General features: G+C 33.2%; 2 protein-coding genes across 2 annotated transcripts; both read left to right on the forward strand.

The window, feature by feature from the left end:
- The first annotated feature begins 1,288 nt into the window (after positions 1 to 1,288).
- LOC143561663 (uncharacterized) lies at positions 1,289 to 7,319 on the forward strand. Its single transcript, XM_077049679.1, has 18 exons — positions 1,289 to 1,633; positions 1,823 to 2,005; positions 2,101 to 2,184; positions 2,445 to 2,504; positions 2,763 to 2,807; positions 3,228 to 3,427; positions 3,734 to 4,126; positions 5,015 to 5,138; positions 5,241 to 5,438; positions 5,541 to 5,630; positions 5,729 to 5,791; positions 5,936 to 6,010; positions 6,112 to 6,162; positions 6,293 to 6,370; positions 6,541 to 6,675; positions 6,770 to 6,877; positions 7,006 to 7,071; positions 7,183 to 7,319. The coding sequence occupies exons 1-18, from the start codon at positions 1,331 to 1,333 to the stop codon at positions 7,249 to 7,251; spliced, it is 2,325 nt and encodes a 774-aa protein (XP_076905794.1). The 5' UTR covers positions 1,289 to 1,330; the 3' UTR covers positions 7,252 to 7,319.
- A 1,528-nt stretch (positions 7,320 to 8,847) lies between these two features.
- Positions 8,848 to 11,946, forward strand: LOC143561509 (growth-regulating factor 1-like). Its single transcript, XM_077049578.1, has 4 exons — positions 8,848 to 9,561; positions 10,136 to 10,559; positions 11,176 to 11,534; positions 11,627 to 11,946. Exons 1-4 carry the CDS (start codon positions 9,345 to 9,347, stop codon positions 11,632 to 11,634), a joined length of 1,008 nt encoding a protein of 335 aa, XP_076905693.1. The 5' UTR covers positions 8,848 to 9,344; the 3' UTR covers positions 11,635 to 11,946.
- Positions 11,947 to 15,141: the final 3,195 nt, after the last annotated feature.

Here is a 15,141-nt window from a genome sequence, read left to right on the forward strand (position 1 = left end):
ATGACGAAACTTGGACGAAAACACCCGGGGCTCAAACTGTATGAAAATTTTCATAACCCGAGAGGGGTTAGGGTCAAATTTTAGACAGAAAACAAACAAATTTACACTACGTGTACCAATTGTTTAAGGGAAAAACGAGTTAATTTACACTGTTGAAGGGGATCGGGGCCACCACTGGCCTTCACTATTTCCCGATATGTCGAGCTCGAACTCGTAACTGAAGGAGGTTTATTTGAGTTTAATCACCTGAATTTATTTGGGATTAGCAAAGTTTATGTTAGATTCTGAATGTGGAAAGAAATATATATATATATATATATATATATATATATATATTATTTAGTATAAACATGATGATAATAATATGGAAACTGGTGTAAAAATAGAAAGTCAAAAGGGGAAAAAATGGTCAAGTGGTTATGGAGGGGTTTTGTTTTGTTTTGTTAATAATATTAATAAATAGTTTTATAGTTATGGCCGCCTGAAAAACTCTGTTGCTGGTTATCTCTTTCAATTAAACAGAGCGTAAGGAAGGAAGGAAGATGGATTCAGGTGTGGTTGCATAATCCTGATCTCGTCTGCTTACACGTACTTGTAGCCCTAACTGACATCAATTTGTAGGTCAGTTTACTTTTTCTCTCCGTTTAATTACACTCTGTTTGTTTATGTTTACTGATCTGTTATCGTTAATTCTACGAAGCAGCTGTATTGTTAACAGCTGATTAATTAATTAAGTTTCTGCTGCTGTTTAATTTTACTTTAGCGCGTTTATTGCATCATCCGTTCCGTGTGAGATTAAAATAAATTTGTATAGGCTTTTTAACTCAAATTTCCGATTACGTTTGCTACTAGATTTCTTTTCTTATCCTGGTTCATGATGATAATGTGTACGTCAGCAGCAGCAACTATTGACCTATTGTAGTAGTGCTTTTAGCTTTTGCTCATGGAATGACTAGTACGCCTAGCGATTTGTGCATTTTTATGTGGATCTGTGAATAGTGAACACAAATGAATGAGCATGGTCTCTGTTCGTTTTTGTTTATTTAGTTAACCGAACAAAATTCCTTGTTCATGTTAGTTTGTTTTGTTAAGCGAACGAACATAAACGAACTTCCCGCCAAATAGTTTGTCCAAACAGCCCTGGTAGGTAGTATAAAGATGAATAATACTAACAATAAGACGAAGATTAACTAACCAATACATTTTGTAGTTAATTATCTTCTTTTTGAATGTGTACAATAGGCAAATCGAGCTTATTATGCTCTCTTTGTATTTATCTATATATTGTAGCATTCTTGGGGTTGTGTGTTTGGCAAAAGGAGTTGCACTCATGGACAAAGGGAACTGTACTCGTGAAGAGCCGCGCAGCACAGGTTGGGGTGCTTCATTCTTTGTGCAGACAACTGAAGATGTCTCTGGAGCTGCTGTTACTCCACCTCCACCTTCACCGAGACCATCAGCAGTATTCTCATCAAAGGGGGACAGCGGTAGCCCTCTTCAAAAGATTCAGAATCAAGTTTTCAGAGTACTGAAAGGCTTAACCCCTCCTCCTGAAGAGAAAAGTAGAACTTACAATCCAGAAGTATTAACTAGCCAAAAACGTCAATGGGCAAGCTTTCAGTTACAGGCACTGGTATGTTCTTTATAATATACTTAGTTTCTTTAGGTGATTACAACTAGAATATTTGCCAAATATGATGCTATTTACTTATAGCGAACTAGTATCTTCATTTGAAACAAACGGTTATCCTTATATTTAATCATTTGTGGTTGATGCTCTGATGTGCTCACATGATTGTTTATAATATCCAAAATATTTCAGCATCAAAGGATATTGAAAGAACCATCGAGGCTATTTGAGAGCATGGTAGTGGTTGGATTGCATCCAGATTGTGATATTCAGGCACTTCAGAGGCAATATTTTGGTAGACCTGAATCTTTAGGGAGGCTGCGAAGTGCACGCGGTCAGCACCAGTTTCGGGTAGAACCAAATCTCGAGCCTCAGGTGCGGGTCCTACCTGTTCCCTGTTATATGAGAATTAAAAGTTTAATTCCTCCATTCTTATTAAGCATATTTTATGGTCATTTGTGTATTGTCAGGTTCTATTTGTGTACCCTCCGGACAAACAGCTACCACTAAGGTCAAAGGATCTCCTTTCGTTCTGCTTTCCTGGTGGATTGGAGGTTAGGCTACATACTTATATAATAACCTGAAAAAGCTGGGTTATATGCTAGTCTATTCCAGGGAACTGGGAACATTTATTGTTAAATAATGTGTACAATTGTTTATCATATGTATATGTCTAAGAAATTTGGTAATGTTCATTCGTATGACTATTGTGGGGAAATTGTCCCTCTCCTGTGTATTTGTGTGTACCAGTCTTATTAAATGCCACTTTATGGTTTTATATTTTGAGCTTATATGTTTCGACTTGTAATTTCAGGTTCACACTATTGAGAGAACACCGTCAATGAGTGAACTGAATGAAATTCTTCTTGGACAGGTATATTTTTACTGTGTTTTAGTTTCAGATATCTATACTTTTCTTATTGCGGTCAGATAAAGGTTGGTTGTTCTTTTTTGGTGTTACATTTTTAATCACTTACTCACTGATAAAAAATGTTGCACTGGTTTCTTTTTATCATGCAAGCCTTTCATTTTGACAAAGAAAATTACAATATTCATTTTCACGGTTATCTCAAGCTTTTGCGCCCAGTATTTTGGCTGGTATCCTATTTTTAACATGCTGGTTCTGTTTCAGGAACACCTCAAACAAAATGATCTATCCTTTGTATTCAGGCTGCAGGTAATCGAGTTTCTTTCATCTACCTTATCAGCAACAATTTCATTTATAGTTGGGTGTTTTCTATATTCGATTGGTGACTCTTAAACCTCTACTGCTGCACTCATTTTTCTAATCTACCCATTACAATTGCTTTGCTCATTAGTATAGATTGCTGATTGACTACACTTTTTTATTCTTTGTTATCTTGAACAATCTTTACAAAACTTTGTTTTAAGATAGTACCTGATTACTCGACGGGTTCATATACACACTATTTTATATGTATGCATGTTTATCATAGATGTGTATCATATATGGATGCATGTACATAAGTACATACGCATGTTATGCATGCGTATATATATGCGTGTGTCTAGATAAACACACACACATCTACATTGTTTTAGTACTCGTTCTGGGTTCTGATATTTAGTAGTACAGGGTGCAGATGATTCAATTCTGTATGGATGCTGTGTTCTAGTTGATGAGTTATTGCAACAACCATCTAGATTAATTTCTATGGCGGTAGATGGACAACTTTCACCCCCACCTATGAGCCGGCATATTTTATCCACTCGCCGGTGTTACTGCATTCTCACAAGACTTCCATTTTTCGAACTGCATTTTGGTGTGCTCAACAGGTTTGCCAACATTTTAACTGACATAAATCTTTATTTTTCTTAATCACCTTTGTATCTAGTTCGTTTGAGTAGAGAATTTTTTTATTCTTGTGAGAAAAGGTTAAATGCGAAGAATTGTAACGAATTACCAAGAAAAGTCAAGCTTTTTTCTGTTTATTGCTATGAAAAGAAGAATATGTTAGGATTGGGTTGTCAAATTTATATTAGTAAAGATAATAAGACTCTTTTTATTCTTATCTGAAGCTAAGTATTATCTTCTGTAACTTCTTTCTATAATCTATTAATTTTGTTTATAATCATGTGTAGCATCTTCATTGAAGAAAGATTGGAAAGATTAACAAACAGTATTAGCGATTTACATCTGGAAGGAACACATGAAAATGAAGTATACTTAGAGGACAAAGTGAGCCATGTTTCAATTGAATATGGATCTGAAGAAATGCTTAGTGGAACCACAGAAATTGCCCCATTAAGCAGGGACAATTCTGTCACTGAAGGATTCAGTGATTGTGTTATTCCAGTTCATCCTGAAACAGAGATGGATTCATCTAAGAAAGAATATATAGCTGCTGATGCGTGTGATAGTCCTACTGTTGATGATATGCTTTCCAATAAACAACCGTCTCAAAAGCAGATTCCAAATGCAATTTTGCCTCTTCTACGTTATCAACAACATGATAGTTCTGATTCTTCATCAAGGTAAACCGTTATCTTTTGGCATCTGTGACTTTTGACCACTGATTTCTTGACTTCTACTTTGGTCAATGGTTGCAGCATAGCAGGAGTTGTGGATCTTATGCAAAAATATTTTATGTAGAGGCCATCCGTGTATATATCTTTTATAATAAGGCTAATATATATTTCAAATTGCTTTTTTGCCCACCCAGATATGTATCTAGTTTTTCTATACAAATCTGGCCAATAACATGCATGATGGTGAAATTGCCCTTAAAATTTTTGAAAAAACAAGATTACCATTGCATCGCTTTATCAATATTCAGCTGTTCAATGTAAAAGGATTAGTGCATTTTTGTCGTCAACAATATTCTGGCATGTCTTTGGCCGGACTTGGATTAAATGAAACAAGATACTTATTTAGGTGGTAATAAAGTAGTTTTCAGTATATCATGTGTATGGGTGGCTTTAATAAATAAAAGTTGAATGCTTGTGTGGCATCCACTTACATCATGCTTTGTTATATTCAAGTGCTTCTTATCATCACAGTCATATAAACACATTGGATGTTTTTAGTCATATTGGAAGAGAAATTAGTTGTATCTTGTCAAAGTTTCTTTAAATCCCTTAAATACTCCTTCCATTCCAAAATATACCCACAAGAGAAAAACCCAATTTTAGGAATATGTTAGTTTATTATATAATAGCACAGTGATAGTAACATGGATTTAATGAAATTTAATTACTTAATAAGTTATGTTGGAAGTGGGCATTCTTTTAGGGAGAAACCAAAATATAAAGGTGGGCAATGTTCTTGGGGTGGAGGGAGTAATTTTTTATTTTTCCTCTTTACATCCATTCCCGTTTAGACTTTATAATTATTTAGTTGGTGATTAAAATTTATTGATACAGTTTTCAGGGTTCTCCTAGTGAGGATAGGAACTTTAGGAGCGATGTTGATTCAGCAGAGACGGACGATGCTTCTTTTTCGGGTCAAGAAGATAACGAGCACAACGAGATTCTTGATTGGGCTAAGGTTTTTTATTTTCATAAGTTAACGTTTTCTTTTTAACTTTGTTGCCATCTCCTAAGCTTTAGAGATTCTCAATTGTCACAATAAAAAGTTTGAAAATTGCAGACCAACAAGCATGGATCTTTGCAGATTATATGCGAGTATAATAGTTTATGTGTCCCCGCCAGAGGTTCGACAATCAAGTTCCATCCATTGGAATACCTGCATCCATTGGAGTTCCATAGACCAGATGAAACAATTTTACATATTGCTGGTTCTTCAGTTGATTTGATGTCTTGCAGCACAAGTTTTGAACTGGCAGAGGTAGGTTTCTTCTTTGGTTATTGCACATGTCGATGTTTATGTAACCTATAATGTTCTTTATGCATTAATGGTAAATTATATCAATTGCATTTGGTACTGTAGGCTCACAAGGCACTTGCTGTGGAGGAAGAGGCAACAAATTTATCAGTATGGGCAATTTCAAGCATATGTGGCTCTTTGCGTCTTGAGCATGTAATTGTTTTATTTTTTAATATTAAGTTACATTGTATTTATTTTTCATGTTCTGCTAAACAGTAAATTAACAATGTCAGTGTCATTTCCTTTCATAGATCTTGACAATATTTGCGGGTGCCCTTCTGGAGAAGCAAATTGTGTTTGTGTGCTCCAATCTGGTTCGTATATTATACGTATTTGCAAATTACTCTATTTTTCGTATGATTTTTATCATGCTGGCTTTCTATTATTAGGAAAATTTGATGGCGTATGCTCCTCAATTAAGTGGTGGATACTAATTTTTATCTTCTTTTGCATTTCAGGGAATATTGTCTGCTTCAGTGTTGTCGATTATCCCTCTGATTCGTCCCTATCAGTGGCAGAGCTTCTTTATGCCGGTATTGTGGATAATAATTTTTTTTAAGTTTATAATGCGCTATATTCTAAAATATATTTGTATCCTCTGAATTCAAGTGTTGTTTTAATTGATTTGCTTCAGGTCTTGCCAAATGACATGCTAGATTTTTTGGATGCACCTGTTCCTTTCATAGTGAGTTTTTAATCTTAGTTTTTTGTTCTGAATCTTTTCATTTCCAGTTATTAATTTAAAAAAGACTTGAGTTTTTAATTTAAGTTATACCCTTTCATTGGCTTCTTTGACCTATATTAATGTTGACCAGGTTGGTGTGAAGAGCAAAACTGCCGAAGTACAATCCAAGTCAGGAAATGTTATTCTTGTTGATGTTAACAAGAACCAGGTGCGGATTTAATGATGTTATATTACAGTTGCCAGGTCATCCAGACCTCAAAATGTTTATAAAGTTATCACTTTTCATGCATTGTTTTTTATGCTAATTATTAGATTTATTATATACTGTATTCAGAAGTCCATGTATCGCATTGTGATATTCCTTTTTCCCTTGATTAGGTCAAATCATCGTCAATACCACATTTCCCTCAGTACAAAGAGTTATATGCAGCCTTAACTCCTTATCATGCTCAACTTGTGGGAGAAAGTTATTTGGGGAAAAAGAGACCGGTGTATGATTGCACAGATGTGCAGGTATATCTTTGTTTTGACATGCTTAAACTCTGAACATAGATGTTGCGATTCTGATTATGATGCAAGACGATAAGTTTGACATGTTATCATACAGGTGGAAGCTGCCAAGGGTTTCCTGAGAGTATTAAGATCTTATTTGGATTCAGTTTGCTCTAATTTACGCTCTCACACAATTACAAATGTTCAGTCAAATGATGATAAGGTTTGTTTCTAGTCTCTTTCCACATCTATAAAATTATAAAAAAAATATGTATAATACAAGTGTTGCTTCCAATGCCTGCAATTAAGTTAACATGTCACATTTCTCACAATCTATTCATTAAACCTCAGGTATCATTGCTTCTGAAGGAGAGTTTCATAGAGTCTTTTCCTAGTCGTGATCGACCTTTTATGAAGGTAATTTTAATCTCTAATTTATCGTATGCGTCTTTCTAGTTTTTTATATTGCTTGTTAGTTAGCTATAGATTCACTTACCAAATATTAATAAATTAATTTTTGGGAGACAGGTATTTGTGGACACGCAACTCTTCTCTGTACATACGGACCTAGTATTATCGCTATTCCAAAAGGAATAGCAGCTTGAAGTTGTAATGTATAGTTATAGGCAGTTGAAAAGGTAAGTTCTATAACTTATATGGGCTGATATGTAAAATTAAGTTATCGGTCATTAACATTGTTATTATATAAGTATCAACAGCCTTGTTTGTGAGAGTGAGATTTTGGATAAAAATAAACGATTTTGTACTCGTATGTCTTTGCTAGAAAACACTTTTGGGCCACATATGATTTCTCTCTTTCAAGCAATTGCAAGATTGCCACGTTATTTATTTTTTAATCATTATGTGCTTTTTTCACAACTATGTTATCTGATGAATAACTGACTAGGTCCACATTCACAATGTGTCATCAAGTACACTTGATGGTTAGTTGACCAGGTCAACATGAAGCTGATTAAAGAAACATTGATTTATATGAAAACATTTAAGGCCAAAAGACTGTCACTTATTTGGTTTGTAGGATTAGAATGTGTATGAAATGAGTAGGGTAGTTGTGTCGAGAGACATATTTCGAAGAAAAAAAACGTTTTGAAAAAATTAATAAATATAAATTAAAGCCATTTGAATTTGGTTCAGTTTTGTTTTAAGACAGAGGCCAGTAATTCTGTGTGTGGGTTGATGTTTTTATTCCGTTTTAAGAGGGACCAGTAATTCTACGTGTGGGTTGAAGATATTTATGATTCCGTTTTAAGAAGAGACCAGAAATTCTACGTGTGGGCTATAAGCCTTTTCGAATGGCAAATGTTACTCCTACTCTACTTTAATTACACCAATAATTCTAACATTATTTGTGGGTTCTCAATTAGCTTAAACAAACATGAGCTAAGCTGGCGCTTATTTAGCAAATGAGGCCAGGCTTGAGATTCGCATATCGATCTTAACTAAACTTGCTAGCGTTATACATAAAACGGTAGTTGTATATAAATAAAATTTTGTATTGATATTAGCCCAATAAAATTGTCATTCGACCGACCATGATCACAGTTTGATCCAGTTCTACCGGCTCAACTCCAAGTTTCATAGGTGCGAAGACCACTGCGAACCTGTCTCCGACGGGAGTTTCAGGTTGTAATTTCTTCTCAAGTTGCTTATTGAACGTAACAAGCGGAAGCATTATGTCCTGCTCTAAAGAAGCTAGTAATATTTGTAACTTTGTAAGCCAGTAATATAACATTGTTATCTCTAACCAATATTTGAAAAACTTAGTAAGATATAGAAAACAGATAAGACCTAGCTAGTAGATAACACTGAATACAAAGTATATAAAATAATAATAATCAGCTACTAGTTTTATTTACTTAAACAAGCCAGCTTTGTTTTCTTTTCTAATATCCTAAAATGTAACAAGTTGTGTATAAAAAAAAGACACAACACCCTTTATGTAAAAACAGCAAAGCATCATTGATGGTTTGCAAGGTACAAGTGATGAATGTACAATGTTTTGAACTGCAGTGCAGTGGCTGGACCATCCTGGTTAGATTATTATTATTAATATTAGATGGGATCAAAGACTAGTTTGAATTCACATTCACCCAAAACAAGAAACCACATATTATAGAGTTTTACAAGATGAAAAAAAGTAAAAAGTAAAAGTATGCAAAAAACCGTACAAACAAACTTCTCTCATGATCATGGCCACTGCCACTTTTGTCTTGTCACCCTGTGCTTTCAGAAACCAACTCTATTACTCACACACACATACTGACACACACACACACACTTTTTATTTTTATTTTTTTTCTTTATTTTTTTTAATGAACTCACACACTCTTTTCTCTTTCTCTCTCTTGAGCCCATTATCATGGGTTTCCGTATAAATTGTGTCAGAGACAATAGCTGCCATAAAGGTAGCATAGTTGCAGCAGCAGATGCATCAGTGTTTGCAGTCTGCACAACACACACACTACACCATCTCTAATAAAAAGATTATAAAACAGGTTATGCCCTTTCTTTTCTCTTTTCATTTTCTTTACTGACTTAACATCTATCTTTACACAAGATCCTGCAACCATTCATTTCATTTCCCACTGTTTCTATTTCTCAAACAACCAAATTCAACATCAAAAAAAAAATTGATTTTTTTTTTGTGTGAAATTTCAAGAATCATCAAGATGATGGGTACAGCAGGTAAAGGTGTAAGAAATAATAATAATAGTGGACGGTATCCCTTCACAGCAACTCAATGGCAAGAACTTGAACATCAAGCACTTGTTTACAAATACATGATCTCTGGTATGCCTATACCTCCTGATCTGCTTTTCAGCATCAAAACAAGTCTAGATTCTTCTACAAAGCTCCTCCTTCACCACCAGCCACCTCATCCCACAAGTAATTAATTAATTTTCTTTATTTTTTTTCACCAAAAGATCAAACCTTTTTAACATGTACCCTTGTTAAGTTGCTATCATTTGTTAGTTGAGTGTTTCTTGATGACAAGTATCAACCTTTTTCCATTTTTGGAACCAGGGTACATGAATACATTCATAATACATAAAGATCAAAACTTTTTCAATATATTCATGTCAATTGAGTGTTTCTTGTTGATAAAAACAAGAATTTTCAAAATTTAGAACCAGGGTATATGAATAAAAGCATAAAGATCAAAACTTTTTCAATATATGCATATGTTAATCAAGTGTTTAATTCTTGGATAAAATCAAGAATTTTCAAATTTTAGAATAAAAGCATAAAGATCAAAACTTTTTCAATATATGCATGTTAATCAAGTGTTTCTTGGTGATAAAATCAAGAATTTTCAAGATTTAGAATAAAAAGCATAAAGATCAAAACTTTTTCAGTCCATATGCATGCTAAGTTACTACCCTTTAGTAATAATTAAGTTTCTTGATGTCAAAGATCAAGACTTTTAATAAAATTAATGCATTTTTGAATGAATTTGCAGTTGGATGGAACTGTTTCCAGATGGGATTTGGTAGAAAAATAGATCCAGAGCCAGGGAGATGCAGAAGAACAGATGGGAAAAAATGGAGGTGTTCAAAAGAAGCATACCCTGATTCAAAATACTGTGAAAGGCACATGCATAGAGGCAGAAACCGTTCAAGAAAGCCTGTGGAAGTAGTCAACATGTCAACACCAACACCTAAAACACCTCCAACTGCTATTCCAATTATCCCACCTTCCATCTGTACCAAATCCCCAAACTACCCTTCTCCCAATTCACATCCACTCTCATCTTCTGACTATAATAATAATAATAATAATATTAATAATAATAATAATCACACTCACCTTTCCTCTTATTCTAGACCTACCTCTAATGCCTTGTTATCTCAAGATCACTTCTTGTTGGATTCTAGCCCTTATAGGTTTGTTTGTGCTTTCATTGCTTGTACCTTCCTTTGTTTATTTTAACGTTTAACCAGTGTTCCCGAGTCTTATTTAACAAAGAAATAAAAAAGTTTTTTTGTAGTTTTTTATCAACAAAATTAAATTTTTTACTTTCCTTTGTTCATTTTTAATGTTTACTCTGTGTTCTTGAGTCTCATTTAACCCGAAAAAAAAGAAAAGTTTTTTTTAGTTTTTTTCAACAAAATTAAATATTTACCTTCCTTTGTTCATTTTTAACGTTTGCTCTGTGTTCTCAAGTCTCATTTAACAAAGAAAAAAGAAAAGTTTTTTGTAGTTTTTTTTCAACAAAATTAAATTTTTACCTTCCTTTGTTCATTTTTAACGATTACTCTGTGTTCTCAAGCCTCATTTAACAAAGAAAAAGAAAAGTTTTGTATTTTTTTTTCAACAAAATTAATTTTTTTCAAAGAAATCGAACGGATTTTTAACACACAAAATCTTTTTACTTCCCTTTTTTATTTCCTTTGAACTCATGAACACGGTATTTAAATATTTCTCTTGATGTCTGTTTTCGTTTATTTAATAAACTCGGGAATACAGTGTTAATGACTATGAATGAATAATATGTGACAGAAAGGGCTATGGGATGAAAGAGGTGATAGATGAGCATCCATTTTTCTCAGAATCTTCTGGCAGCATAAAGACTGATTCTTGGCAATTGGAACCACTGGCTATCAACAATTCAGCCTCAAAGCAAACAACTTTTTCTCTTCAAAACAGATACTCATATCAACAACAGCAAGATCAAGGCTTTTATGATCACTTGGCTTTGAAAATTGACAGAAAAGATGAACCTCAGAAAGTAATGCACCATTTCTTTGATGAGTGGCCACCAAATGATCAAAATAATAATAATAAAGATTCTTCCACAACTCAGCTCTCAATTTCCATCCCAAGTTCTGCTCATGATTTCTTCCTAACACATAATAATGGTAATATTTTTTAAAAAAAGTTTTTTTTTTATCTTTTTTACAAAAAAATTACAAGATTTGTTAATATTAATACATTTCATGTGATTTTGCAGATAAATGATGGTAATGGGTTGTTGAAACAGTGACCAAAGAAGCACTTGAGGTGGTTAACAAATAACAATGGTGGTTGAGTAGTGTTTGGATGCATAATGAGAACTTTTGGTGTGTTTACATTTTTTTTTTTTATTTTGTTAGGTTTGGTTTGTCTTTTTCTGATTGAGTTGGGTCAATCAAATCTCTGAAATTTTTGCAGCATATTTTGTATGTTTGTTGAAGTAGATTGACACCTTGAATATATAGTGTTTTTTCCTTTTTGTTGTTTACTTGCCCCTAAACTTATGATGCATAAAATTATTTGGAATTTTTTAGGTTTCAAATTGGTGACATGGATGTAAAATACTTATTATATAGATATAAGAAAACTGTAATATTTACATTTCCAAATTAATCTTACACAACTAATACTAAAGTCTAAGAATAGATGTGTTAACAAACATGTTTATGTGAAATGTTAAACTTAGAACTTGTCAACATAAGCTTGCTCGTTTTAGCATGCATTTCAGGAAAGAATATAACCATGGAATGACTTTAGTAGAGACGGGGCTTGGCATAGTAAAACGCTCATATTGTTAGATCGGGTTTAATGTAAGAATGTTTTAAGTATGAGATGTGTGAATCCAACAATACAAACTATGATTCATGATTTGATACTAATTAATATTAACAATCCTATCAATAACACTCATAACTTTCACTTCTTGACAACTTACTTATAAGAAAGAACTAACTCCATCTTGTCGATCTATAATTATGTCGTTTCAGAACAGTTCACAACTTCCTGATTGAGATATAAATCAGTCAATTGTTTATCAAGCAAAGATGAATTTACATATCCACTAGAATAATATATTTCTTACATGAATTATTATTGACAAATGAGTCATTGTTTTATTTTTATTTTTTAATAAGGCTATATATTTTCTATAAGAAAAAAAAAGGGGGACTACTAATTTACAAGTGGTGTTTACAGCTTTACATCGATACAGATGACAAAGGGGTAACAAGTTTTGCCGCTAGCCCTTTTGAATAGCAAAACTAATTCATTTAAATATAACATTCATAAAACACAGGGTCATAATTTGAATTATCAAAACCCTTTTTTATTTTCAAAAAATATATATTGAAACAAACATTTATATTTACTAGGGCTTTTCTACTTGGACACATCTAAACCGATGTGGGCGAAATTGGTTCGGTCTCGGTCTAATCCGAATGTTTGTAGTAATTTGTTTGAGAACTACTCCATTATGGTTAAGACCAATGGATCCAGTTAATGAATATAGTTTATTTATTCAACTTAAATTGGTAGATTGACATAAATAAATATTAGACTGTTGTGACAAGATATGAAATCTCACAAAGTTATTTATTTATATAAATGTTTGGTGGGTATAGGTATAATTTGACAGAAAAGCTTTAAAGAAGCCACACCACACGCGTTGACAGAAAAAATGAAATAATAATAATAATAATAATAATAATAATAATAATAATAATAATAATAATATTTAACAATAATAATAATAAGATTAATAACATAGGAGAAGAGAGAATCTTCTTCATTTATCAGCAGCTTTAAACACTTGTACCGTACCTGTTCATTCAAACCAAACCTCTGCTCTGACTCTGATTCTGACACTGTTCTGCAAACATCGTAAGTGATTGTGGGACCCACCCACCCTTACCTTCACTCCTGACACTGACCACATGTCAGAATCACTCACTCACTCACACCTTAAGATCCAAACTAGGGATCCCGAACCCGATGGAAAAATCCGAAACCCGACATAATTGGGACGGGTAATACCCGATCTATTAGGGTTTGGGACGGGTTTGGGATTAATTTTGAAAATTTTCACGGGTTTGGGATTTGTAATATACCCGATTACTCGACCCGATTACCCGATAACATAAACCCATTTACCCGATTATATACCCGACATAACTTTTTTTTATGTTTATATATAGTATACTCTAAATATTTTAAATATATTGTATGTTGAAACTTGTTTATAACAATTATTTGAAACATTTTATTTTTATGGTAATTATTATTTGTGATCGATTAGTTATATTTTGTCAAAACCCGATGGGTTTTAGGTCGAGTATACCCAATCCGTCTTTGAGAAAACCCGATTAAAAACCCGAAACCCAATGGGAAAACTCGAAACCCGACGGGTAATTACCCGACTAAAACCTGACGGGTTTGGGATGAACTTTCATAACCAGATATGGGTTTGGGAATACCTAAACCCAACCCATTGTCATCCCTAATCCAAACACAGGATCTCATCTTGTTTCATATATATTAAGTAACTTTAACTTAAGGGGGTGTTTTACATTACCTGAATAGTTGAGGGGTGTCATGTAACTATTGTCACATGCTTGCATGCACTAATTTGGATGCACGTGATACAGCATTTTTAAGCTTCATGTAATAATAATATATTATTTATTCTCTGTCTCTACACGTGTAGGCATGGGCTTGCTTTTTTAAAGGATATTATTATTTCACTATCACCTATATGCTTTCATTAGACATGACCGCGGGTTTGGTTCAAAATTTGTTGAAATGATTAAAACTTGCCGATGAAAGACAGATTTGAATAAGTGGTTGATTTTGATTGGCTCAAACAAACTCGTAGACGTTGATGAATTTAGTTCAAAACTTGTCTCCGTTGATAAGTACGAGACTTTATGGGAATATTAAAAAGAAAAAGGTTATATGAAAAATCTCTTTTATCAAATGAGCTATTTTAATAATTTTCCATAAAATCAAACATACTTCTTCGTCACCTAGGCAAGGATACAAGTAAAACCATAATATACATACACGACCCATAATCACGTTTTTTTTTGCTCGTGTAACATAGATCACCCTATAATGGTGCATCAAATTTTTTTATCGTGTAGCAGCTCATAGGTGTATGTTCATGTATCGGTTTATATACTCTACCTACTGTTCAAACAAGAAAATGTCAAAAATATGATATGCTTTTTTTGTAATATGGATTATCATCGTATATTTGTATTTTTAGTAACATATAATTTAAGATATAGAATATTCAGTTCAGTTTATTTAAGATGGAGACGATAATTGTTACACTTTAGAGAGTGTGACCATAAGAAGGCCACAATTGAAAGCTACATAGAAGGGATATGCCACCTATTATACTCGATGAGATTTGGTAACATCCTCTTTCATAAGACAATTCACCAGATAAAGAGTGAGGGAGAAGCATAAAAAAGACTTTTATCTCCATGGAGGATTCTTATAATGATTTATCTATTGTTGTAAGCTAACTCAAAAACCTTTTCGGCCCCTGCAATTTAAATGTACAAATTCCATCACTGAATCGAAACCTATTGTTTGCATTATGCACATCAACTCATGCTACTTTCATCATCTTCACTTAAGATAACTCCAAATAAAACTGTTATGTAACAAATTATATTTGGTTAATGTGGGCATTAAAATTTAAAATAGTGTCCGTGAACATATAAAGAA

Source organism: Bidens hawaiensis, unplaced genomic scaffold, assembly GCF_021521415.1.
Source record: "Bidens hawaiensis isolate Kalapana, Puna unplaced genomic scaffold, B.hawaiensis_p1.1 tig00001177_1, whole genome shotgun sequence".
NCBI classification, from domain to species: Eukaryota; Viridiplantae; Streptophyta; class Magnoliopsida; order Asterales; family Asteraceae; genus Bidens; species Bidens hawaiensis.

What these genes read in the sequence shown, in the direction of transcription:
- LOC143561663 (XM_077049679.1), top strand. Translation starts at nt 1,331, where the DNA reads ATGGACAAAGGGAACTGTACTCGTGAAGAGCCGCGCAGCACAGGTTGG. An exon ending in AACCAAATCTCGAGCCTCAG is followed by an intron (nt 2,006 to 2,100) that starts GTGCGGGTCCTA and finishes GTGTATTGTCAG; the next exon opens with GTTCTATTTGTGTACCCTCC. An exon ending in GGCAGAGCTTCTTTATGCCG is followed by an intron (nt 6,011 to 6,111) that starts GTATTGTGGATA and finishes GATTTGCTTCAG; the next exon opens with GTCTTGCCAAATGACATGCT.
- LOC143561509 (XM_077049578.1), top strand. Translation starts at nt 9,345, where the DNA reads ATGATGGGTACAGCAGGTAAAGGTGTAAGAAATAATAATAATAGTGGA. An exon ending in CCAGCCACCTCATCCCACAA is followed by an intron (nt 9,562 to 10,135) that starts GTAATTAATTAA and finishes ATGAATTTGCAG; the next exon opens with TTGGATGGAACTGTTTCCAG. An exon ending in TTGGATTCTAGCCCTTATAG is followed by an intron (nt 10,560 to 11,175) that starts GTTTGTTTGTGC and finishes AATATGTGACAG; the next exon opens with AAAGGGCTATGGGATGAAAG.